We start from the raw sequence: 23,214 nt of genomic DNA on the forward strand, positions 1-23,214 counted from the left end.
ACTTCTCTTCGACTAACCTACACCAGAAAAAAGTGAGGAACACAGAGGTCAAAGAATATAAGGAAACGAAAAACAGAAAAGGGCTCATCATAGGAGTTTTGGGTTGCGACCGTGGCAGCTCGACTGAGCTCTGCTCGCGGTTTCCAGTTTACCTCTGGCATTTTGGCTCCGATATGGGTGCGAGTAGGTTTATGATTAAATTCTGAACAAGAAGGGGGGAAAATACCTTTTCGGCATTGGCGGTGGCTCCAATGCGACAGTGACGACGACCAATCTTCTTCTTCAGCGATTGGTTCACTTTCTGGCTACCCCTTTTCTTCTTCTTTGATTTTTTCTCTGGCAGCTAGAGTTAGGGTTTCTTGTGAAGAGGAGTTTAAATACTCCTCTTCATTAAATCTGAACCGTTTGTTTGAGGAGACGTGGTACATCCTCAACCGTTGGATCAATCCTATTTGGGAAAAGGATCTTGACCGCACGATCAGATTAAATTCAATCATTCGATCGCACATGAAGAGAAAATGGATCTAGGCTGCCTGTGCGCATGAAATACGATCTGGGCTGTTTGATCTGCTGATACGTGGATCACCCACGTGGCCTCTCACATGGACGCGTGTGTGTTACATGATGCACAGAGACCGGCCGTGCTGCTGACGCAGTGGTCCACGTGACCAAAATTTTATTAATTTTATTTTTATCCCAGTTTTTCAGATTTCTTTTCAAATAAATCCTCTTTGTTTCTACTTTATTCCTAATTATCGAAAATATTTTCAAATGCATCCAAAGCCCAATTTTCTTCAAAAATTCACAAAAAAATTAAAAATTAAATTCTACTAATGTTTATTCTCCTATTAATATTAATTTATTCCGGGCCTAATTTTCTAGTCAGGGTGTTACATATAGTGAAATATATGGACCGTTGTTGAGTTGTTAGTTAGTATTAAGAGTGTTATTAGGTTTGGAATCATATTATATTAATATTTTTTAATTTGCTTAGTAAGGATAAAAAAATTGTCGCATATGTCACATTGGTCCATAATAACATAGATTATTATAAAATTTTAATTTATGAAAAATCTTTTACTACAATTAAATATAGTCTTTAAGGGTGTCAATCTTCTAGAAGTCAAAATTGTATAATGAAATAAATCACATTGGTACTTGAGGTGATTTATTTGTTAAGATTATTATATTTTACTTGAATGTTACGTATTCGATCCTTATTGAGAATGTAAGATTCATCACCATATTATAAATTAATTGTGATTGAACTATAATAGGTAATTTAGTTGAACCAAAAACTTAGTTCACTAGTAAGTTTGTAAAATTTTGATAATCAGGTTAAGTTAAATATTAATAAACTTATTATATTTATGATTGAAATGAATATTATGTGACTGTTATATTACTTAGTTAGGGTAACAATACGAGATTAACAATCTTAGCTTTTTTATTTTAAAAAATATCATACTCAATTTGTTTTTGGTCAATAACTCAATTTTTTTTCTCATTTTTCTAAATTCAATTCTTATTTCAATAGAAAAATTTATACTTAGGTACAAAAAATATTTACTCTTAGTTATACGAAATAATTTTTTCAGTTCAAATAAATAAATCAATACCATTTAATCTTTATCAAACTAACTACAACAATATTTATATGTTTAAAGATTGTATCTAAATGTTTTGTCATTTCAATAAGCCATAATTAGTCATCATCGTTTTTAACAATTTTATACTAATCTGATATCATTTTTGTGATAGCTCTAAAATACTTCTGAGTTAATTTTTTATGTTTGATATATTTAATTTAACATTTATACATGTTTGAAAATATATAATAAGGTTAATGACATAATTTAAAATTAGACAGAAAAAAGATGAATAAGGAAGAATGAGCTAGAATAAACATGAAGAAGTATAAAAAATGTGAGAACCTTTTAAATAAAGTGGTATAATAAAAAGTGATAAATTTTAAATAAAATGACATAGCAGAAAGTAGTAACATTTAGATAAAATAAAATGTGAAAAATAGTAACTTTTAGATGAAATGACATAACAGAAAATGACAACTTTTAAATGAAATGACATGTGAAAATATACTAGATGAAGTGACATGTAAAAAGTTATAACCTTTTAAATAAAACGACATTTAAAAAGTGGTAACCTTTTAGATAAAGTGACATGAAAAATAGTGATAACTTTTAGATGAAGTGCTATGATTGAATGATAACAACTTTTCTCTCGTGAATCCATACTCATATAAATAGGAGATGAGAGAAGGGAGGAAGAGACATTCTGGATGAGAGAAAAATAATGAGAAACATAGAGATGAAGGAAGAAGAATGAGTACGAAATGTGTGATTTTTGATAGTATTAAGATTAAAATCTTGAGAAAGAAGGCTCACAGTAAAAGAAGGCTATAAACTGTTAGAAATATAAATATTTTCTTAAGTTTTGAAGTTCAATTTCTTTTTAATTTTCAAGTATTATGTTGGATATTTTTTATTCAAGAAAATGACAAAAAATTATCTCGAAACTCTGCCAAATTTTTGAGAGAAAAAAGTCATAAATAAAGTTGAAACTTTGTCAGAATTAAGATTATGACTGCTAAGAGTATAAGATAAGTAGATATTATGGATTTATTAGCTTACATAGTTTTGTAGTATTTTACGTATTTTTAGTATAAAAATGTATAAATGTTTAATTTATTTTTTGTATTTAATAAGTAAGTATTTGTTAAAGTTTTACTTCGATATAAGTGTTATTTTGCTTTATATTTTCGAAATCTAATTTTGATATATGTGCATCACTCATTATGGAAATGAGTTGTTCTAGAAGCACCTGTAGTATGCTAGGATTCATTATAGGCGTACACACCGTTCCATGTTCGGGCGTATTGGTAAAGTGATAAGTGTGTACCCATATATAACCGTTCTGTGTTCGGGTATATGAAAAAACAATCTGATCTACATGTCATAATCGTTCCATATTCCCCCTAACAATATTTCAAAGTACTTATATATGTCGTTCCGTTTCCGGTACATGGGGAACTAGTGATAAGTATTTATGCCTAAGCATAATGTATGAGAATTGATTGATCCTCCATAAAAGTGATGAAGTGTACAACGAAATAATTATGAAAATGTTTTCTAATTTGTACATTTATCTTTTGATTCGTATATATTTTGTAAATATGATATATGTTTTGTTATGTGCAAAAAAACTATATATTGTATGTACTATACTGTGATTTCACAATATCGCTTATTAAAATATTTTATTTCATTCCTTTATCACCCTCAAGACACCGAATATATTATTGTAGAATGAACGATGATACAGATAAATCTTTGAAAGTTAGACTTTAAGATTAATGTTACTACTTCGTTCATTTATTTAGTAGTATAAGTAAGAAAATTTAGAATCTCGTATATATATTTATGTTTTATATTTAATAGATATAATGTTTATGCAACTATATTATGATTAATAAAGTTAATTTATTTTATTTAACTCGAATTTATGTGATTTAAGTAAGTGTACTTTGATCATTACCCTATAAGACAAAGTATGGTATATGATAATGTTATGTGACTCATTTAATAATCTTTTTCATTACATCGTCTTCTCAAAAAATGTATTTTTGTTCACGATTAAGTTCTAAATATTTATTCTACAAATGAAAGTTCTATGTTATATTGCATTTTATTTTGAGTTTGTGTATATAGATACACACATAAGGTCCATGTACAATTATTTGAAAGTACATCTTGTTTGACAATCATTCTAAGAAAATCTAAATCAATCAAACTAAAGATTTGGTGCTTATCTATATTCATTTGACATCTATTTGATAAAATTACACTTATTTATTCGTTTAAATGTTATTATTTTTTGTTCTCTTATATGGGTTGAAGTCGGGAATTTACATTAATACATATATTCTAATTAACAAATTATATTATAATCCGTATATATTTATTATATAATTAATAAAATATATGAATTTTTAATTAAAAAATAGACATTCTAGGTACCCATAAGATATTATGATTGTATATTGAGTCTCTTATGTGGTTCCTTATATATATATATATATATATATATATATATATATATATATATAAAGAAAGGAAAGAGCAAAAGACATTTCCTAAATTGTGCATATAGTCTTTAAAATCCGGACAGAAATTTCAACTTTCAACCACCTTGTGGAGTAGTTTTTTCAACTTACAAAAATATTAATTTAATAAATTGAATTGAATTGAAATTCTCTCTATTTGAATTCAATAAAAACAGGCCATACAAAATCAAATTATTCATTGAAAAATTAAAATTTTTTAAAGGATTTAAGGAGCAAAATCTGGATTTAAAAAAAAAAAAAACTAATTTAATTGTAAGTAAAGTTTAATTATAAGGAATAAATAAAAAAAATGGTCACAGAATTGGGTCAAACTTATATTTATGAACATCCCAATTTTGACTTTTAAAAATAGAAACTTGTCTTCTTCTTATTTTTATTTTCTTTTAAATAAATTAAATTTCATATATTTCTCAAACATCTTTGGTGGGTAAGGAGGCATTTATCTTTTGACCAAATGGGTTAGGGGGTCATATATCTATATCATTATATACTAAATAATTAGAGCTTAATTAGTACCATAATCAAAAAATATTGACACATCTTTGTATATAAAATTCACTATTACCAATTTTAATATGCAATTATTTAGTAATAAGAAAAATAAAGGTGTTTACAAGCATAACTTCAATACAAATTTAATTTCAAGATTCATAACTCATTTTAACTACCATTTAAAAAGTTATATATATATATATATATACATATTTATTTATATTTATAAAATTAAAAATATTAAATGGGATATTTTAATAAATTAAAAATATTACTCATACTCTAAATTTCACTTTCAAAATTTATTTATAGTCTTTATTTATTAAGGTTACTTTTGACATTTCATAATCACGAATTTATATATTAATAAAATTAAATCTATTAATTATTAATAATGTTGGAGTTAACCAATCTGATATAACAAGCCAAAAAAATAAATAAAAAGAAAATGTAAATTTTTAATCATGGTTAGATATATGACGTCACCATGGTTAAACTGACTAATCTCACTCCCGGTTTGGCCCTTTGCATGGGTTGGATATTAGCTGTCAAATAACAAAAAGAAAAATCCAAATAAATATTTGTTTATTTTATTTTAATTTGTTTTTATTTATATATTTTTAAAAACAATATAAAATACTTTCAAATGCTTTCTCTTCAGCCTCCCCCTTTCTTCTTCTTCTTCTTCTTTCCCGTACTCTGCCTTTGTCTGTCTCTGCTTATTTTGCTTATCTCTTGCCAAAAATTCAGTACTTTTTGCAAGCTATCTAACTTCGAAACGGTGTCGTTTATCCTCTACTACACTTCCAACTTACGATAAAGCTCAAGTTTTGATTTTGGGGAATCAAGGATTTTGATCGCCCATAATAAAACTCTCAACTTTTAATGCTAAACTTTCAAAATTTAGCAAAAAAGTTGATTTTTTGCAAGAGAACAAAAAGAAAAGGAAAAAAAGGAACAAACTCTCTGGTAGTGGTTGGTTTGAAAGACAAAACCATTTTCTCTGGCTTTTAAGCTTACAGTGCCGTGGAATTTGGGTGATTCTTCTCGAGGGTTTGATCTTTTAAAGTTGGGGTTTTGTTTTGATATCTCTCTTTGCCAATGCAGCTTTTGTAATCTGGTGAGTCTTCTGCTTCTTTTGTTTTAGCTTAATCTCTGCTTCCCCACCTCCAAATTTCACTAGGTTTGGCTTGTTTAACAAGCTTAATTGACTAAAATCTAGGGTTTTCTCAATACCTTAAGTGATTTTTCTTTATATTTTCTGTGCCAAAATATGGTATTAGATTGTTAGTGATGCTCTGTAAACAGTCTGATGGAAGGGTTTGTTTCTCCTTATAGTGTTTGTTCTTATTTTCAGTTTTTTTTTTTCTTTTTTTGCTTGGTTCCTTGGCAATATTATGATATCCTTCCTTATACTAGTCTATAGTGGTGTGTTTATTCAACATCTTTTTGGGCACTGTTATTATAATAATGATGGGAATATTATATATATATATATATAATATTTAGCTAGGTTAAACGCAAAATCAGATAGGTCTAGGATTTATATATGCGTGGTATGAAAATTATAATTTGGACCCACCAATAATCTCTTATTTGTTTGAGGTTGTTCTCAATCACACCCACCATGGATCATCATTGTCCTTCAAATCTATTTAATTCCGAGTTTCATAGTTTTATGAACTCTATCTCATGGGTGATCTATATTCTTGAAAGTCTTTCTCTTGCTTGGTTTTGTCACTTTTATGCATACTTTGTTGGGTATTCATTTTTATAATCTCCATAAGCAGGTGACATTTTTTAATTGATTCATGGAACTCGTCTGTTTGTGAGCTGCAATTGTTTAATCAAGGTGATACCATTTTTAAACATGTAATGGAAATTATACTACCGAATGAATGTTTATTATATTCGACCTCGTGATGTCAAATAAGATTAGCCTCTGATTGAGACAATTCGTGTCTCTTGGTTTACGATATGGACATTGCTTGTTTATTTGTTTATTTTTTAGCATATTGTCGTATGTTGATTTGCATAAGATTTTATTATTTAAGTTACAATAGGGATGATATCAACCTTATCAGTAAGCCCAAATTCAATGTGGTCTAATTAGGGATGCTGAATTTTTTTTTTTTTTTTTTCATCAAAATGGATTTTATCGAATAGTCAACCATAAATTTCTATCTTTGTCGGTGAGAAACTTCCAAGTTCATATGTAAGCATGCTCTTGAGCAGCTTTCCATCTTATAAAAGACAAGAAATGAACTGCCCTCTTAGAAGAGGTGTTAAATGCTTCTCCGCCGCATATATATGTCCTTTTGGTAAGTTTGGAAGTACTTATTGAACCTTCGGAGAATAGCTGCTTGCTTTTCCTTCATTTCTCCACTAGACTTCCATCAATTAGATGTTGGTAAAAAGAAAGATATTTGATTTTCTTGTGACTTGGGCACTGCATACTAATAATTTCTGTTTACTTATGCATTGGGATAATATATTTTTTCTAATCATGCTGAAACAAAGTAGTTATTTTTTGTTGTTTATCATGGGGATTTTGAAATTCAATAAACAATTGATACGGGTTTGACAGTAATAAACTAATACTAAAAATACCTACCAATTTGAAGTTCGATGAGTTTTCGTTCTAAAGTATATATTTATGTAAGAGATTTTACTAATTTTACTGTGGAAATTTGGCTGCTTCTTTTTTGACTTACTGCTCAATGCATGAATTCAGGTTGATGGTATCTGCAAATTGAGTTCATAGGTGAGAAAAGATGATGGAAAATAAGAGGAGTCCTTGCTCTGTTAACCAGAGCAGCCTCACATCTCTTGCATCCAAACGACACAAGGCTGATCTATCTTTCTCAAATAAGGTTATTTCTTCCTTCACTTCATCCTTCATGTTTTCAATTCAGAGTTTTCTGTATTCCTCTGCATAAGTATTTTTATGGGCATTGGGTGATTCTGCTTGGAACAACTGTAGTTTTTCCTTTTGAAGAAATGGGGGATTTTACGTTGATAAAATAAAACTTTTTTGGGGTTTAGTGGTTTGTTGGTTGGTTTTGAAAGTGAAGATGCACAAGTGAAAATGAATTGTTAATGCTAGTTGTTTGAACTAACAGTAGTTAAATGGCCTTCGTAAAATCACTTTCAGCTGTATGAGGACTAAATTTCTTGGTTATCCCATGTGTTTTAATGTGTCTGTTGCTTAATTGAACAGGAAAAGAAAGAGAAGGTCGGGGAACGAATTGTAGCTTTGCAAAAGCTTGTTTCACCTTATGGGAAGGTGCGTAAAAATTAAACGAAGAAGAGTTAGTTTTAGTGAGCAAAGAGCACTGACATGAAGATTTGAATGTCAAAATTTTTACCATACTATTTTTTGATGGTGGCCTAGACCAATTGTTATTTTATCAAGTCATGCTCATGTTTTTTTTTCTTTTCTCATCCCTGATTATATGATTCTAAAAAGCCTATATAATTTCATTGCAGACGGATACAGCCTCTGTTCTTTTAGAGGCAATGGAATACATACAGTTCCTTCATGAACAAGTTAAGGTTTGGTCTCTAATTCTTATTCTCAATGTCCTTTTATGCTGCTTGCTTATTTAACTGAACTAAATACTTCAAATGCATGTTCTTGCTGATTAGATGCTATGATCACCTTATTGGGTCATGTTATTTCATTTTTTATTGCAGATTATAAAAAAAAAACACTCCTGAGACTCACAAATCTTTACCAAGTTATGCTTGTCACTTTCAGAAATGGAATTATATGTTATTAATGATTTGAATGTCATGGACTTATGTTCGTACCACCTTTTGGGATGTTTTCTGCTGGCTGTTTTGTTTGGACGCCTAGGTGACACTGACAATTTTCATTTTTTCTTGTAACTTTACTGTTTTTGGTGGTTTCAGGTGTTGAGTGCTCCGTATCTCCAAAGCTTGTCTGCAGCTAAGATGCAGGTGAGCATGAGCTGTTTTACATATGCTTATGGTATAATTAGGATATGATTTGGGGAAAAGAAAATTTTAAGTTTACATTTTCTTAAGGGCAATCTCTCTTGGAAGGCATCCTTAGATGCCCAAAGAATTCATGTTCCTTGACTTCAAGGGGCCATTTGGTTTGGTATATTTGATGTTCCAGGAGTTGGAGCAATACAGCCTGCGAAGCAGAGGGTTGTGTCTTGTTCCGATCTCTTGTACTGTGGGAGTTGCTCGGAGCAATGGGGCAGATATTTGGGCCCCCATCAAGACAAGTACTTCTCCCAGGTTCGAGAAGCCTGTTTCACAATTCAATTGACATACTCCTACGTATAGTTCTAAATAGGCCAGTGGTGTAAAGGGTAACCAACTTTTCGACTTTTTATTTAATGTGCAACAACTTCTCGTTAGACACCGTCAACTTTGTAACAGAAATTAATGGAGACAAATGAGCTCGAATCACGCTAGCACCAAAGTGGTTATTTGTTGTTGTGTATCCAAATCGAAATCTGATGCCACAAAAGTTTTGAACTAGTGGTGTGATTGAAGCTTATATACTAGTACGCGGGATGATACTGTATTTTATCCTGATATTGCGGAATGTATATTTATGAATATGAGCAGTATTATGGCGTCTCTGTATTAAGTCTAGAGAAATATGTGGAGGGGAATTTAATGGGTTTATAATTTTATACCTTAACCTGCCTGCCCTTGGAGGTTTATAGCATATGAATGTGAGCTCTATAAGTTATGCTCACATACCTGCACTTTGAAAAGTTATATAATATACTTGTTGTAAGCTGGGAATTTCTCCCTCACAATTGGGTTTAAAGTTTAGGTTGAATTTTATTTGAGATGGGTTTTTAAAAAATATATAATACTATATACTATATATTATATATCTTGGTGAAATACATAACTAATAAATTAATGCATTTCAAAAATTTTGTGGATCATATCTTTTTTGTCCTTGAACTTGGGTCAACGCCAGCCCTGTTCACAAGTACAGATTTAGATTTGCAAAAAGAGGCCATTGTCAATGAATTTGAGAATCAAGTAGCTTATTTGCAAGAGGATAAATCTACAAAAGAAATTCATGGAGAAGATGTGTTTTAATCAAAAACTCATAATTTACCCCAACCAAAGATCACATTGTGCAAAATCAACAAAGATATTTGGCAATAAATGTTGAAACGATGATCATTAGTTCATAATCAGCTTCACTGCATATTAAAACCAAAATGAATAGGAAATCAACTTTACTGTATACTTCATTATGTTGGAATTTTGTTTCTCTTCTCCATTTAAGGTTACCAATTAATCATTCATGGTACAATTCCAGAGCCAGAAATTAAAAGCAGACCAATACATCAACTTGCTGAAACAGGTTTGACCTTCTCTCGTAGGAATTGCAACACATGTTCCCGTTTCCAGTTATCGATTCTGCCCAAAAAAAAAAAAATTTGACATTCAATTTCAGTTTTTGGTAGACCTTTATAGTTCAATAGAGAATTACAGTGGGAGATGCAACTAAATTTGATGTTAAAAAGGCATCATGGCAAGGAATAAGTTCAAATAAAGACAGCTGATGGGCTATAGAAGTTATGAGGTATCACGTGATTGCAGCAGAACATCTATTTGTGCTTGGATCCTTGTGTTAGGTGCCTATAAACGGCTTTAAGCATTACGGTAAATTTAACTTGTTTAGGATGAAATGGATAAGCTTTCATTGTTTGCTAATGTACTAAGGAACTCTAGGCGACCATAATTTGAATGGACTGGGAACCTGGAGAAGTCCATAAATTGGTCCTAATTCAGAAAAGTGGTTTTTCTTTTGTAAATTTGTTCTATTTCTATCCATAACCCTATCCCCCTCCAACATCCTTCTATGCAAAGGATCATACCTGCATACATGCATGTTTCAAAGTATGAAAAAAATAAAAAGATGATAAGTACGTAAGAGCACTATAATCAGGTCAAACCAGTCTCCCAATCTAAACTTATCTTTATGCCAGGAAATGTCATGTCAGTAAGAGTTGCATAGCACCATTAGCTTGCAGAAAGCATCTCACCTGACTGTTTCCTTCTGCTGCCCCGCTTCATCCAGCATGATCAATTTTGGTGGTGAGTTGAAGACATATTGAACTTTAACTGTAGGGAACTGATCCTTCTCTTCTTCGATGAAGCCTACTATTTCAGGATAGAAAACCAGCTTCCTCATGCAGACCTCCAGTACTGCACCAGAATAGGTAATCTGCAGTTTCACATGTTTAAATACATAATTACTTTCTTCTTTTTTTTCCCTGGATACAACCATAAATGAAAGAAGACTCGCTAATTTGGTTAAATATTTAATGGTGACAAGTAGTGCACCAAAAAATAAGGTACAGAATATATTTCCAAAGCAATCTCTTTGGCACAGGGTTAAGATGAGCAAGTCTAGTGGTGTTCAATAGAATGGATGGGAGTCCAAAGCAAATGTTTCATATAATTTTAAGAGCCCTTCGAAGGCCATTTCTAGTTGTTTCTTTTTCACCCTTCATTCATTTGAGGGAAGGGGGTGGTTCTTGTTTTCTATTCTAGGAGGACCCTTGGAATTATAATATTTCCCTTGCTTTTCGTTTCCTCAGACACTACAATCCTCTGATTCATCTTTTGGGTCCTCCCTAGTGGTACCAATCCTTGGAATTTCTCTTTTTTCTTTTGCAGAAACCTCAATGATAGGAAGCAGTGAACATGACTAATATTCTTCAATTTCTAGATACAGTGAATAATTCTAATAAATAATGTAGCAGAGTCTGCTTTGGAATCCTCAAGTTTTTATTCTTTTAATAGAAAAAGAAGTACCTCAAGTTTTTATTTATCAGTCTTATTTTCATATCTCGATACATAACCTTGTCACTCAGAATTTTCACCTCAGCAAAACCTTTGGAAGGTTCTGGCTCCTTGTCTCCATGGGTTTGTGTGACATGCCATAGAGATACCAAGAATCATTACCACCTGTTCTTGCAACATAACGGGGCTGAGAGAATGTGGAACCATATTTTTGGTATCTTTGGCTTTTACTAGGTTTGCCCACAGAACAAGTCCTTCCTTTCTTTTGTTCTAATGGGACCAATGATGAAGACAGAGGTCAAGCTTTTTTGAAGTGGGGAATTCTTTTTGGGTTTGTTAGTAATTTGGCTGGAGAGGTATGCCAGAATTTTTCAAAATTATATTGAACCTTTTATGATATTGTGGGATAAAGTTTGTCTTCTGGCATCTGTTGGGGCTAAGGCCAGAAGATGTTTTAACGACATTTCTTTATCAATTCTGAATGACGATTTGTTGATTATTACGATCTAGCTATTCCTTCTCTCTTTTCTTTCTTTTAGTTCCTTTAATTTGCTTTGTGAGGATACCTAATTCTCTGTATCTTCTTTACCTCAATAATGTTTCTTCTTTTGTATACAAAAAAGAAGTTTCAAAAAATGATTAGCCCTGCCCGGAGTTTGGATTTCATATGGAAAGAAAAGGTGAAACAAATCAATAAAAAATGCTAGTTATTTTTAATAAAAAAATATACAAAACATAAGTTTTGCCTCCCTTGGAAATTAAATCCTGCAATTACTGTAGTTGGGGCATCATAATTGTTGCAAACATCATTAACAAGTGATTGTTGAAAGGAAAAGTAAAATGGTGATAGAGGTGCAGGGCCAAAAAGCAGTTCTGCACATCAATATGGAATTTAATATAGTAATTGGATCAAGATGTTGGTTCAGGCATATCCAGTTTCATTATGAAAGCACAATTTAAATTTATTATTGCCTAATCCACGTTAGTACTTGTTTAATCAAAACATGTTACCAACAACGAGGCTTCTCCTAACATATTTCTAGGACAGCCAAGGAAAATACAAGAAACAAGAAAGGGATCCACAAACTAGAAAATAGACCAAGTAATGTAAATATTAATCATTGAATTTAGGAGGAGAATTTAAAGTAACTAATCTAAGTTCAAGAGCTCTAACAATATGATCTATACCTTGCTTGTAGAATCGTCAGAGTCCTCAGTGCAACACTTCAAGCAATCAGATACTAACTCTGCAACCATATCACTCATAGTTGACACTTTTGGCTATACAAATGCTGGTAATCACAATGATGAATATGCACATCAAGAAGCAAAAGATCTTAACATATACGTCAAATGTGTAATGGCAAAACATAAATTTCTTCGATCAACAACCACTTAATTCTTTCTAACCTAGTACTGACACAAGAAAGAAGCATCATTAATTTTCTATTGCTTTCCAAATCCAAATTGATCAGAACCTCGAAGTGTCAGGTAAAAGCCACAAAATTGAACAAAATATATCTGATATAAACACAGAATTCAACAGAAAGATCACGTTGGAAAAGAGAAGGTATCATAAGAGTTATCAGCATTAATTAAAATCACCAAACACAAAGGGCACCTTAACATTCAAAATCCAGAACAATTAAAAAAAAAAAAAGACGAACAATTAAGAAAAGGACAGATAACACAACAAAATTCCATAAACTGACCAATCAAAACAGGGTATTTCCCGGAATTAATTGAAAATAAAAGAGTTATAACGGGGAAAACAGAATAACCTTTATCCTTGACGTACTCAGCCAAAGTGTTGCAATCAGAACAAAGAGCAAGGCCTGTAAACCCTAGATCCTCACATTCCCTTGAGCTCAGTTGCTCTTTATCACTCAGTACAATTGGAAATAGAATACCTACAAACAATATCAGACCATAGACGCGTCTGTCCCCCATGTTTAACTATCTCTGGATTGTTTCTGTCTCGCAGATCAGAGTAAGATGGAAAGTGGAAGTCTGCGAACTATTAGAATCGAAATGGAACGGTGATGGAGGGAGGCGCCTACGTACTTCTTGAAAACGATGTCGTTTGCAACTGGAATGGGATTTTTCGCTGCGTTTGTCCCAACAGGATGTAAGTTGACGTAGGAAGGGGCATTTCAGACAATTAAACTCCCCTTAATTTCTTTTTTTTTTTTAATCAAACTAAAAAGTGGCTCGAGTTTATTTAAAACTAAATTAAATCGAACTGAAGCAGATTAAAATAACGAGAGTAATTAAAATAAGGGTTCGGATTAAAAACAAATCGAAACGAATAGAAAATTAAATCAGAATTAAAAATTATAATTTATTTCTAAATTTTCAATTCAAACTAGATTATTTCAATTGACGGTATAATTAAATTAAAATAAACCGATTCTTCGGTCTTTTACCGAATCAAAAGATGCACACTTCTAACTCAAAGTGGTACAAAATTTTGAGTTACTACATACCTCATTTATTGATTGAAAGGTAGTTTGATCTATGATGTTCTCCATACATTGATAATTGATTATATAATCTTATATAATTATGATTTAATTTAAATTGATATTAATTTCTTAAGGAACATTTCTCCAAATTATTAACTTGCACAAGCATAAACTGGCCTTAAAACATCAGTTAGGAGATATTATAATGGAGATTTTCATGTAATTATTGTATAGAAAGATTATAGGTTTGAATCTGTGTAGTGTAAGTATACATAGATTATATTTGTGTATTTTTAGAAATTATGGTAGATCTCTGTATGGTAATTGTAAATAAAATTTGAATATTACCCAGTAACTAATATTCGATTATAACAGTATTAAGAAATTATATTATTTTGCTACCAACAATTATAATTGGGTGAAAACCCTGACGTTCTTCAAATTTCATCTTATTATTATTATTTTTTTTATAGAATTTGAAAATGAATCATTATGATTTGAAACTTTTATAAACTCCATAAAACTAAGATTTCCAAAAAAGTTGCACAAAAATAATTCATCAATTCTAGATAATTTACCCTCCTAACAGGAAAAGAACACAAATTGCTGCTCATCAAATGTAATAACATTTGATATAAAGAAAATGAGCTCGTCCTTTTATTTACATGAAAACCGACATTAAACAAGATCGTTTCTCTATAGAAGGTTTTGATTACGCAGTGTTCCGAATATATGCTGAGATTTTCCATTACAGAAAAGAATTACAAGAACCAACACACACCACTACTTCTCTTCTAACGAGACAGGGTGCGGTTTTCACATTAAGCGCCTATTGCCGTTCACTATTAAACCTTAAAGAGGCTCTCCGTATAAATAAATGTCATCAAAGTAGAGAAAATTAAGCACATGGAATGATACAAGTAACATCACAACATTGAAGAAACCATGTCATGACCGGCAGCCTGTAAAGTATTTAGCTAGTTACCTCTTGGGTTACAGAGGAGGAGGAGGAGGAGGAGGGTTTGTTGGTCTCGTCAACAGAAAAATGTGACTTGATGTATGAACGTGCTGTTTCTAACATTACATCCACCTCTTTCTTGTACTATTAAGAGAAACCATCATATCGAAAAATAATTAGAAACATAATGTCATTTTAGTTCGGTTTTTATTCCATTACCGGAAGCAAAGATACAAACCTCGTTGATAGCTCCTGCCTTTATTTTGGACTGCATCACACACCATTTCTTAAAATGTGCACCTGGAGAATATCCAAAAACACATCCTTCAATTTACAATTAAAATGAAATTTGCCACAGAAAATGTGGTTTTCTGTGATTTAAACTAGAAACCATCTGTGCACAGAACATGTGGAGACCAAATCCCAATTCATAAAACAGTTTTTCTTCTTATCGTGGATAACATGCAACTAGAGGTTTTTTTCTTGGTTTTGTAACATTCTCTGGTTTAAACACTATTCAGAGAATCATAGTGATTCTGCATTCCTGAGTCTAACATTTTACTTACCTAACAATCTTGCATTGGCTAGCCTATTCTCGAGATAGACAATCAGAAACTTGAGGTTTTTTTCTTCCTTTTTTGAAAGAGTCTTCGGTTTAAAGCTCATAGAGCAAACCAGAGTGATTGTACATTTCCTAGTCTAATATTTTACTAATCTAATAGTCCTATATTGGTAAGTCAATTCTCAAGATAACTCACTAATTTAAGAGCTTCAAGCTCAGTTGGCATATATTGGGCTCCTGTACCGAAAAAAGGTACTGTACACTAGGATATTTGAGGAATTAAAATCCATTGTGATCACATTTACATCTATTATGTTAACATGATATTGGAGGCTAACCTGACCAAAACCTTAGTCCCAAATTCCAAAACCTTTTTTCCTTTCTCGATGCAGATTTACAACAGACCTGCCAGAAACCAAACCCACTATCTCGAAGTTCCATATCCAGTGATCACAGTTTTTGTATTAGTTTCAGATGATGTTCGCTTTCAGAGCTTCTAATTCCAAAGCTCCCATTTATCGAACAATGGTTGAGCCATGAATCCAAGATCTTTATTGTTACTATGTTATAAGACATGCCATGGAGTCCCAACAGCTTAAATGTACAGTTAATTGGATACGTCTGAGGCCATCTGGGAAATCTTCCCTTCAACTCCTTGTAATTGCCGAGGAAATTACATGACCCACCGATAGATCCACTAAATTGCAAATGCTTTGTTAGTTCTTTTTCCCTTGTAAAATCAACTTGCCTCCTCAACACTTTGCACCGATCACTATCATTTACATCCACAAGAATAGAGTTCACCTGAAGTATAATATTAATATAAAGAAATATCTAACACTGGAAAATTTCTTGATACTACATTCTGGATCTTCATACTATTCCAAGATTCCCAACACCATCAATCTTCAATTTTCTCCCTATTTCCAAAATATTGAGGCCAAGGTCTACACCTATGTGCAAGTATCAAGACAAAATCTATCTTTTAAAACACGGAGGCAACAAAATCCATCACCCAGCCACAGTCACTTTGTTTCATTAGTCTTTGCCATAAACAGTTTAATCAATAGCACAAACAAAGTTGAGACAGTTGTCCCCATCATTATTTGTCGTCTTTCCTCTATTGTTCTCTCAAGTCTTTTCTAAATAGAATATATATCTGAATTTCACCTCTCCCCCAAGTAGTAACACTCAATGTTACTTGTATTTCTCAAACAAGATTTTCATGTGAACTGTACTTCTCACAAATGGTTTCTTTCTTGATGCAAATTTTTCATCGCCAATGCATGCTCTCCAACACAAACACTCATTTCCCATTATGTCCTCATTTTCTTCAAACTAAAGGCCGCATCATCAATTATTAATTTTGTTTGTTTAACCAATACATTGTTACCACCAATTGAAGTATCAATTTGACTAGGTTACGAAGCCAACAACCATCCCCGTTGCACATCTTTCCAGTGTTCCCCACTATATTGTCCAGCTGATTTAGAGAATCAATATGGGCACGAAGATTACCGTCCTAACCCATTCTCAAGATGTAAAGGCTCATCTTCAAGCACAAGTGCTTAGCAATAATAGATTCTCTAACTTGAGCTTGACATTAAATATGGTTTGGAAAGGAGATTAAGTGAAGATCCCCATTGTGCTAAGGACTTCCTCGGATGGGTAGCTACTCTGTTTCTATTTTCTATCCTTTTAGGCTTTGCATCTTCAAGAGCATGATCCAGATTTTATCATAAAAACAGATTCTTCTATCATACACTTCAACATGGTGAATTGATCTTTTCACCAAATATCAGACTATCATATTTGCGGTATTTATCATGGAAACAAGTAAGTCATCTAATTCACTCAAAGAAAATTACCCAGCCACCAAATCGGAACATCCAAGAAACACCAAATTCAAGAAGACACCACCAAACAATTCAAAACTTGCAAACCTAAAAAGTGGATTCAAGACATTTGGAAACCTTGCAAAAGCAGGGAGCTGGTCAGAACTTTGAATAAGATAATTGAATAACAAGATGCCATTAGAAATAATCTACTCTTCTGGCACGAGGTGGGGTGTATGTTTTCAATGATGCCTCTGGATCCACATATCAGAGCATATTACACATGTATTTGCACCTTAAAACTAATATATCTAGATTTGAATCCAAAAAAATCAGTGGGGTAAACCAAGGAGAAAATTCAACACCATTTCGTCCAGAAGCCAAAATGTCAAATTACACAACAACATAAAGCATTGCATGATTAGCACTTGATACTGGAATTTAATGATGGCAAATGGCAGTCTGCAATATGGACATGCTACACTAAAAGATGCACAATTAAACTTGATCAAGTGCACCATAAGCAATAAAACATAACCTACAGTGTAAAAAACAACATGGGAATTCTGTTATTATCATGCTTCTGTGTTGTACACAATTACTTCACTTACTAATAATTAGATTGCCAATTGACTTTAGTTAATTTTATGACTCATTTAGACCATTTTGCTACAGTTTGCTTAGAAGAAAAACTAACAGCAATAAGCATGCTCATTCATGGGGAAGAGTTAAATAGATGTAAGAACAGCCAAAACTTACCCACTTTGATATCTATAGTAGATGAGCTTTCAGTTTTCGTTTCCAAGCACCAACGACAGTGAATCTGATGCATACAACAATGGGATATCACCAATTGGAGCATTTTTTGTAACTTTTATTAGATAATGGCCCTTAAGCTAACATATTGCACAAGAAGATGATTCAAAAGTTTAGACAAGTAAGAAATTATGCTAATATAATGGAGTTCTAACTGTTTAATTTCTTTTTCTTCCACTAGAAAGTAGTAAATGGTTGAATGCAAAAAATGATGTGTTTTAAACTTTAAATGGCCAGTCTTCCACTCGCCTTGCCTACAGGCATAGCACATACAAGAAGAGAAGATCTTTCATGTCATTTCTTACCACCATCTCACTATAACCCTAACAAAATTTACATACTTACTAAATAAAAACAGTAATTTAAATGTGTCTTTTTCTTCCAAGTTGTGACTAAAATTTTCTTTTCTGTCTATTTGGGGCAATTTAAGTAGGCTGGTTAATTGCTCACCTAAATTCAGTCATAACATACTCTTTTTTTAGGATATTTTATGAATACTCGACATGTGTGATAGGCTCTGCAGAGCACACAGCGAACTTCAATTTTTTCTTCTTGTTCAGGAGTAAATTGGAGAACAGCTTCGTCGGGTAAGATTGAAAAGAGTTTAAGCAAAATCCAGTCAAGTTTAACTTCATATAATTGTTTTATCGTTTTTTAATAGTTATTTAAGATCAAAAAAGGTAATGATATAAAAATATCCTCTAAGACCTCTTAGAAAAGGAGAAAGAGAAACCATAACAAACACAAAAACCAATATGAAAGAGTCTCCCAATTCCTTTATAGAATGGATAATGCCTCTAAAACAATTATGTGCCCAATTGAGGCCAAACTAGTCAATTCCTTACACAGAAATTGAGGACGTGTATACTAGTCTTTAAAAATTCTAGCTCTAAGTTCCAACATAACACACAAAACCTGGCAACAATGGCACCTCTTCATAAACTTTCTTCCTCCATCACCTTGAATATGAGAACCCAAGAAACACTAAATAGATTGTGGACAAACCCAGATAGCCCCAAAATATGGAAAATCTTCTTCCGGAGCTTCTGAGATACTTCATTCTGCATTCAGGAAGAGGCCGCCATGAGATTCATTCATTTTGAGGCACATCACACAAACGCCCGAAGAAAGAAGGAAATTAGGTCTCAAGTTTCCGACAAATCATTTATTCCAAGCATCTGTCCACACTTCGCCACAAATGGAATATCTTAACTTTCTAGAAAAGGCTAGTTTGGAAACCAGGTTGGCGATTTATGTTAAGGATAAAATAACTGAAAAAAGGCATTCACGTCTAGGAACCTGATGGATCAAGATTCCATATTCTATGATCTGCTTGCGCTTGAAAAGAAACAAGGTCTAACTAAATGAATCAAGGATAATATGCTCTATTAGATCCCCGGTCGTTGAGGTTATAGAAGAAGTGCATATCCCAGGAGTGTCGTATCTTAGAAAGATTCATGATAAAGTTGTTAACCGGGACATTGTAATAAGAAGAAAGATTAGATTGATGAGGAGAATACAAAGCCAAAGGGCAATCCCATCCATGTATCATCCCAAAATAAAACACGATGTTATAATACAGAAAATAATAGGGTGTGGGACCAATGGAAGCAGCAAAGGAAGAAGTTTGAATTTAGTAGAAAGTTGGTTTCTTTAAGGAACTAATATGAGTTATAATTCTTTAAAGATTTATAATAATTATTTAGATTAAGAAATTGGAATAAAACTAAAATTAGGATTCCTAGAACTATAATTTATTTAGATTAGAACTTACGATAAAACTAGTACTATGATTCCTAAAATTGTAATAAGGATCTAATTCAATTAGCTTTTATACAAATACATCTATTATATAAATAAAGTAATAAAGCAATTAATCCAAAGAGTTTCTCTCTAAAATATTGGAGATTCTCTTAAATGAACCTCACTATAGGCCAACAAGGCCTAAAATTTCCACACTAGTGGGCCTTGTGACCAAATCCAAAGCTCGAGACCCTATCAAATTGGTATTAGAGGCGGTGGTCATGGAGGACTTCATAAGTTTCTAACAATTTGAGATGTTCATGAAGCAATGCCAAGAAGATCGTACCTACTCAGAAGAGGGGCAGTGCAAGCTTGCTGCTCAAGTTGAAAGCTTATCTAGGGAATTATTGGCTATAAGGAGGGAGGCTGTCAACATCACTAGCTCAACAAAAAGAATAGACGAAGCTAGCTGACTCCAACAACAATACAAAAAGCATAAGTATGGTGTCAAGATTCACAATGTTAGACTTTCCTAGATTATGATGGCTCAGCTGATCTGTTGGGGTGGATTAACAAGTGCGAGCACTTCTTTCAATACCAAAGGACAGCCAAAGAAGACAAGGTAGGCTTAGCCTCTTTCCACCTTGAAAATGATGTCCAATCGTGGTTCATATTAAAAATGGTTTGATGTTATATTTTATTGAATACTATAACCCTATATATACAGATTTTCCAAGACAAAAAAGGAAATAAAAAATTGATTACAAATGATGTATTTTAGTCTTATACCCTCTAATCTAATTTATCATCTTTTTAACGCTCCCTCTCGAGCCGAGGAGTAGATATTTTCTATCATTAACTTACCAATAAGAGTTTGAAATGCTAGATTGCTTACACTTTTAGTTAACATATCTGCCAGTTGAGAATTTGTGAACATGTATGAGGCATATATTATGCTATTGTTAAATTTTTCTATCATAAAATATCTGCCAATTTTAATGCATTTGGTTCAGTCGTGTTTCACCGGATTGTGAATGATGCTTATGACCGACTTGTTGTCACAATAGAAGCATATAGGGCTTTCCACTTGATTTTAAAATCTTCCAAAATTCTTTTTATCCTATGTAGTTCACATACTTTTTGTGCTACTTTTGAAATTCTAATTTTGCACTTAATTGCATTTTGTTTCTTACTTCTCCTAGTGACTAGCCCTTAAGTAAGGTATAGTAGCCTATAATAGATATTTTCTCTACAGTTGACTCTGCATAATTTATATTAGTATAGATTTTTAGGAGCAATTTGTCATTTCTTCTAAACATAATTCTTTTTCTTTATGACCTTTATAAGTATTGCAGTATTTTGTATGATGCTTGTAGGTGCATTCTTTTTAATTGTGCATGAATTGACTTATAATACTTACTACATATATGATATATGATCTCGTGTGAAACAGATATATCAATCTCCCATCTAATCTCTGATATATTTTCTTGTTTACTGGTGTGTCTTACTCTGCTATTCATAATTTGTTATTACGATCAACAAGAGTGCTAACTGGTTTGCATGCCAACTTTCTAATGTTTTTAATAAGTCATTAATGTATTTCTATTGAGAAATAAAAACCTCAAATTTAAAACGTGCAATTTCAATTCTTAGAAAATGCTTCAAGTTACTTAATTTCTTGATTTCAAATTCTTATACCAAACACTTTTTTAGTGTTACTTGTTCCTCTTTATCATTTCCTCATATGATAATGTCATCAATGTATAGTAGGAGAGTTGTAACTTATCTTGTCTCTTAGTATTTGATAATAAAGTGTGACCATATTGAATCTACTTGAGTCCAAAATCTATCATTACCTTTGTAAACCTGTCAAACCATGCTATTGGTGACTTTTTGAGTTCATATAGTACTTTCTTTAATTTATAAATGTTATTTGATCCTGCTTCTCCATTAAAGCCTAGTGAAATATGTATGTATATTTTTTCTTCTAAATCTCTATGCAGGAAGATATTTTTTACATCAAATTTTTGTAATTATCAGTCAAAATGGACAACTATAACAAGAATCACACTGTGTGCATCTTAACTACCGGTGTGAATATCTCTTGGAAGTATATTTGATATGTGTTTTTAGTTAAAACCTAGTGAAATATCTATGTATATGTTCGCTTCATATTTCTTGATTGTTCCATCTACTTTATATTTGATTGAGAAAACTCATTTGCATCTCACCACTTTCTTGACTTTGGGTAGATCCATAATTTCTTCAGCGTAGTTCTTTTCAATCATCTGTATTTCTATATCCATAGCATTCTTCAATTCTTCACAAGATAATGTTTCAAATATTGTATTAAGAATAGATTCAGTATTCAAACTTGTGAAAAAAAATTTATAAGATAGTAAACACTTATTAAATTACAAACTGAGAGATAAGATAAAAATGATATTTAATGCATGCTCTTGTACCTTTATGCAGTGCAATAAACATATTATTATCAAACTGTATAGATTGTTTGGGATTTACCTCAGTTCCAAGATCAAGATCTAATTCTTGGACTGGTTTAAGTTTAGTACTCGACATTTTCCTCCTTATATACACCAGAGAAAACCTACGATCTAATATAATCTCTAAAGTAAATGAATTTTTTAGTGGATTCTGAAGGTTTTCTTGTGGTAATGGTGTTTGGATGTGTGGCAAAGGTGGTAGTACAGGAATTCCAGAATATTGCCAAGACTGCATGGAAATGGAGTGTGAAAAAAATATGTATAGGAAGAGGTAAATTTCAGGAATGCATAAGATGAAAAGTCGGCATAGAGAGAGAATTAGCTTTTGGATAGACTCTTGACAACATGGGGGCATTCAGAGATAAGTTTCTACAGATTTTTGCTATTTCACGGTATAAGAATATCTCAGTCCATGAGTCATTCAGAGACATTTGAGGGGAAAGGGAATGACATATGGAGGTGATGAGAAACTTTAATGACTGATAAATAAATGAGTATGAGACTCTCTTGAGCCCATTATCTTCTGTATCTTTGAATGAGAGTAATGACCAATCGGTTTGGAGCCTCAACTCAGTAGAAACATTCATGGTTAGGTTTTTCTATAACTACTTAGCCAAGAATGACTCCATAGAGACTAGTTTTCCTTTTAAGCAAATCTAAAATGTGAATGCTCCTCCAAGAGTTGCTTTCTATGCTTGGGAAGAAGGACATTAATATATTCTTACTATTGACAAGTTAGTTTTGAGATAAAAGATAGAGTATTATTATGACAAAGGTATCAAGGGGGTACCACCCGAAAATAAAATAATTACAAGTCGATCAAGTAGTCCACGACAGTTTTAATATCTTTCCAATTTAATATGTCATGATCTAACA

The 23,214-nt window shown here is 32.2% G+C and overlaps 3 protein-coding genes across 7 annotated transcripts in view; 1 reads left to right on the forward strand and 2 right to left on the reverse strand.

The window, feature by feature from the left end:
- Positions 1-5,277: 5,277 nt before the first annotated feature.
- LOC110821500 (basic helix-loop-helix (bHLH) DNA-binding superfamily protein) lies at positions 5,278-9,253 on the forward strand. Of its 2 annotated transcripts, XM_088219777.1 has the most exons (7): positions 5,278-5,756; positions 6,427-6,488; positions 7,371-7,509; positions 7,857-7,922; positions 8,126-8,191; positions 8,552-8,599; positions 8,781-9,253. In XM_088219777.1, exons 3-7 carry the CDS (start codon positions 7,411-7,413, stop codon positions 8,934-8,936), a joined length of 435 nt encoding a protein of 144 aa, XP_088075903.1. In that variant the 5' UTR covers positions 5,278-5,756; positions 6,427-6,488; positions 7,371-7,410; the 3' UTR covers positions 8,937-9,253. The 2 variants fall into 2 exon arrangements, with proteins under 2 accessions (XP_088075903.1, XP_021907053.1); XM_022051361.2 differs by lacking the exon at positions 6,427-6,488 and having other exon boundaries at positions 5,279-5,756.
- Positions 9,254-9,859: 606 nt separating this feature from the next.
- LOC110821479 (selenoprotein family protein) lies at positions 9,860-13,557 on the reverse strand. The gene is made up of 4 exons (XM_022051336.2): positions 13,234-13,557; positions 12,641-12,699; positions 10,690-10,871; positions 9,860-10,060 (listed from the first exon to the last, which is right to left on the reverse strand). Exons 1-4 carry the CDS (start codon positions 13,400-13,402, stop codon positions 9,988-9,990), a joined length of 483 nt encoding a protein of 160 aa, XP_021907028.1. The 5' UTR covers positions 13,403-13,557; the 3' UTR covers positions 9,860-9,987.
- A 1,038-nt stretch (positions 13,558-14,595) lies between these two features.
- The window catches only part of LOC110821269 (C2 domain-containing protein / GRAM domain-containing protein), a 32,796-nt gene continuing 24,177 nt past the window's right edge, over positions 14,596-23,214 (reverse strand). For 3 of the 4 annotated variants that reach the window (XM_088219774.1, XM_088219775.1, XM_088219776.1), the window contains 3 exons: positions 18,032-18,095; positions 15,114-15,175; positions 14,596-15,019 (listed from right to left, as the gene is read on the reverse strand). In XM_088219774.1, the coding sequence (XP_088075900.1) occupies positions 14,891-15,019; positions 15,114-15,175; positions 18,032-18,095 (255 nt within the window). In that variant the 3' untranslated portion in view covers positions 14,596-14,890. Of the gene's footprint in view, positions 15,020-15,113; positions 15,176-18,031; positions 18,096-22,065; positions 22,155-23,214 lie in introns of those variants that run through there. The other variant, XR_015819045.1, reaches the window with a different exon arrangement.

This window comes from Carica papaya, chromosome 5 (assembly GCF_054855325.1).
Source record: "Carica papaya isolate Zhongbai chromosome 5, ASM5485532v1, whole genome shotgun sequence".
NCBI classification, from domain to species: Eukaryota; Viridiplantae; Streptophyta; class Magnoliopsida; order Brassicales; family Caricaceae; genus Carica; species Carica papaya.

What these genes read in the sequence shown, in the direction of transcription:
- LOC110821500 (XM_088219777.1), top strand. Translation starts at nt 7,411, where the DNA reads ATGATGGAAAATAAGAGGAGTCCTTGCTCTGTTAACCAGAGCAGCCTC. An exon ending in ATCTATCTTTCTCAAATAAG is followed by an intron (nt 7,510 to 7,856) that starts GTTATTTCTTCC and finishes TTAATTGAACAG; the next exon opens with GAAAAGAAAGAGAAGGTCGG. An exon ending in TCCTTCATGAACAAGTTAAG is followed by an intron (nt 8,192 to 8,551) that starts GTTTGGTCTCTA and finishes TGGTGGTTTCAG; the next exon opens with GTGTTGAGTGCTCCGTATCT.
- LOC110821479 (XM_022051336.2), bottom strand. Translation starts at nt 13,402, where the DNA reads ATGGGGGACAGACGCGTCTATGGTCTGATATTGTTTGTAGGTATTCTA. An exon ending in TGAGTACGTCAAGGATAAAG is followed by an intron (nt 12,700 to 13,233) that starts GTTATTCTGTTT and finishes ATATGGTTGCAG; the next exon opens with AGTTAGTATCTGATTGCTTG. An exon ending in CAGCAGAAGGAAACAGTCAG is followed by an intron (nt 10,061 to 10,689) that starts GTGAGATGCTTT and finishes TTTTTTGGGCAG; the next exon opens with AATCGATAACTGGAAACGGG.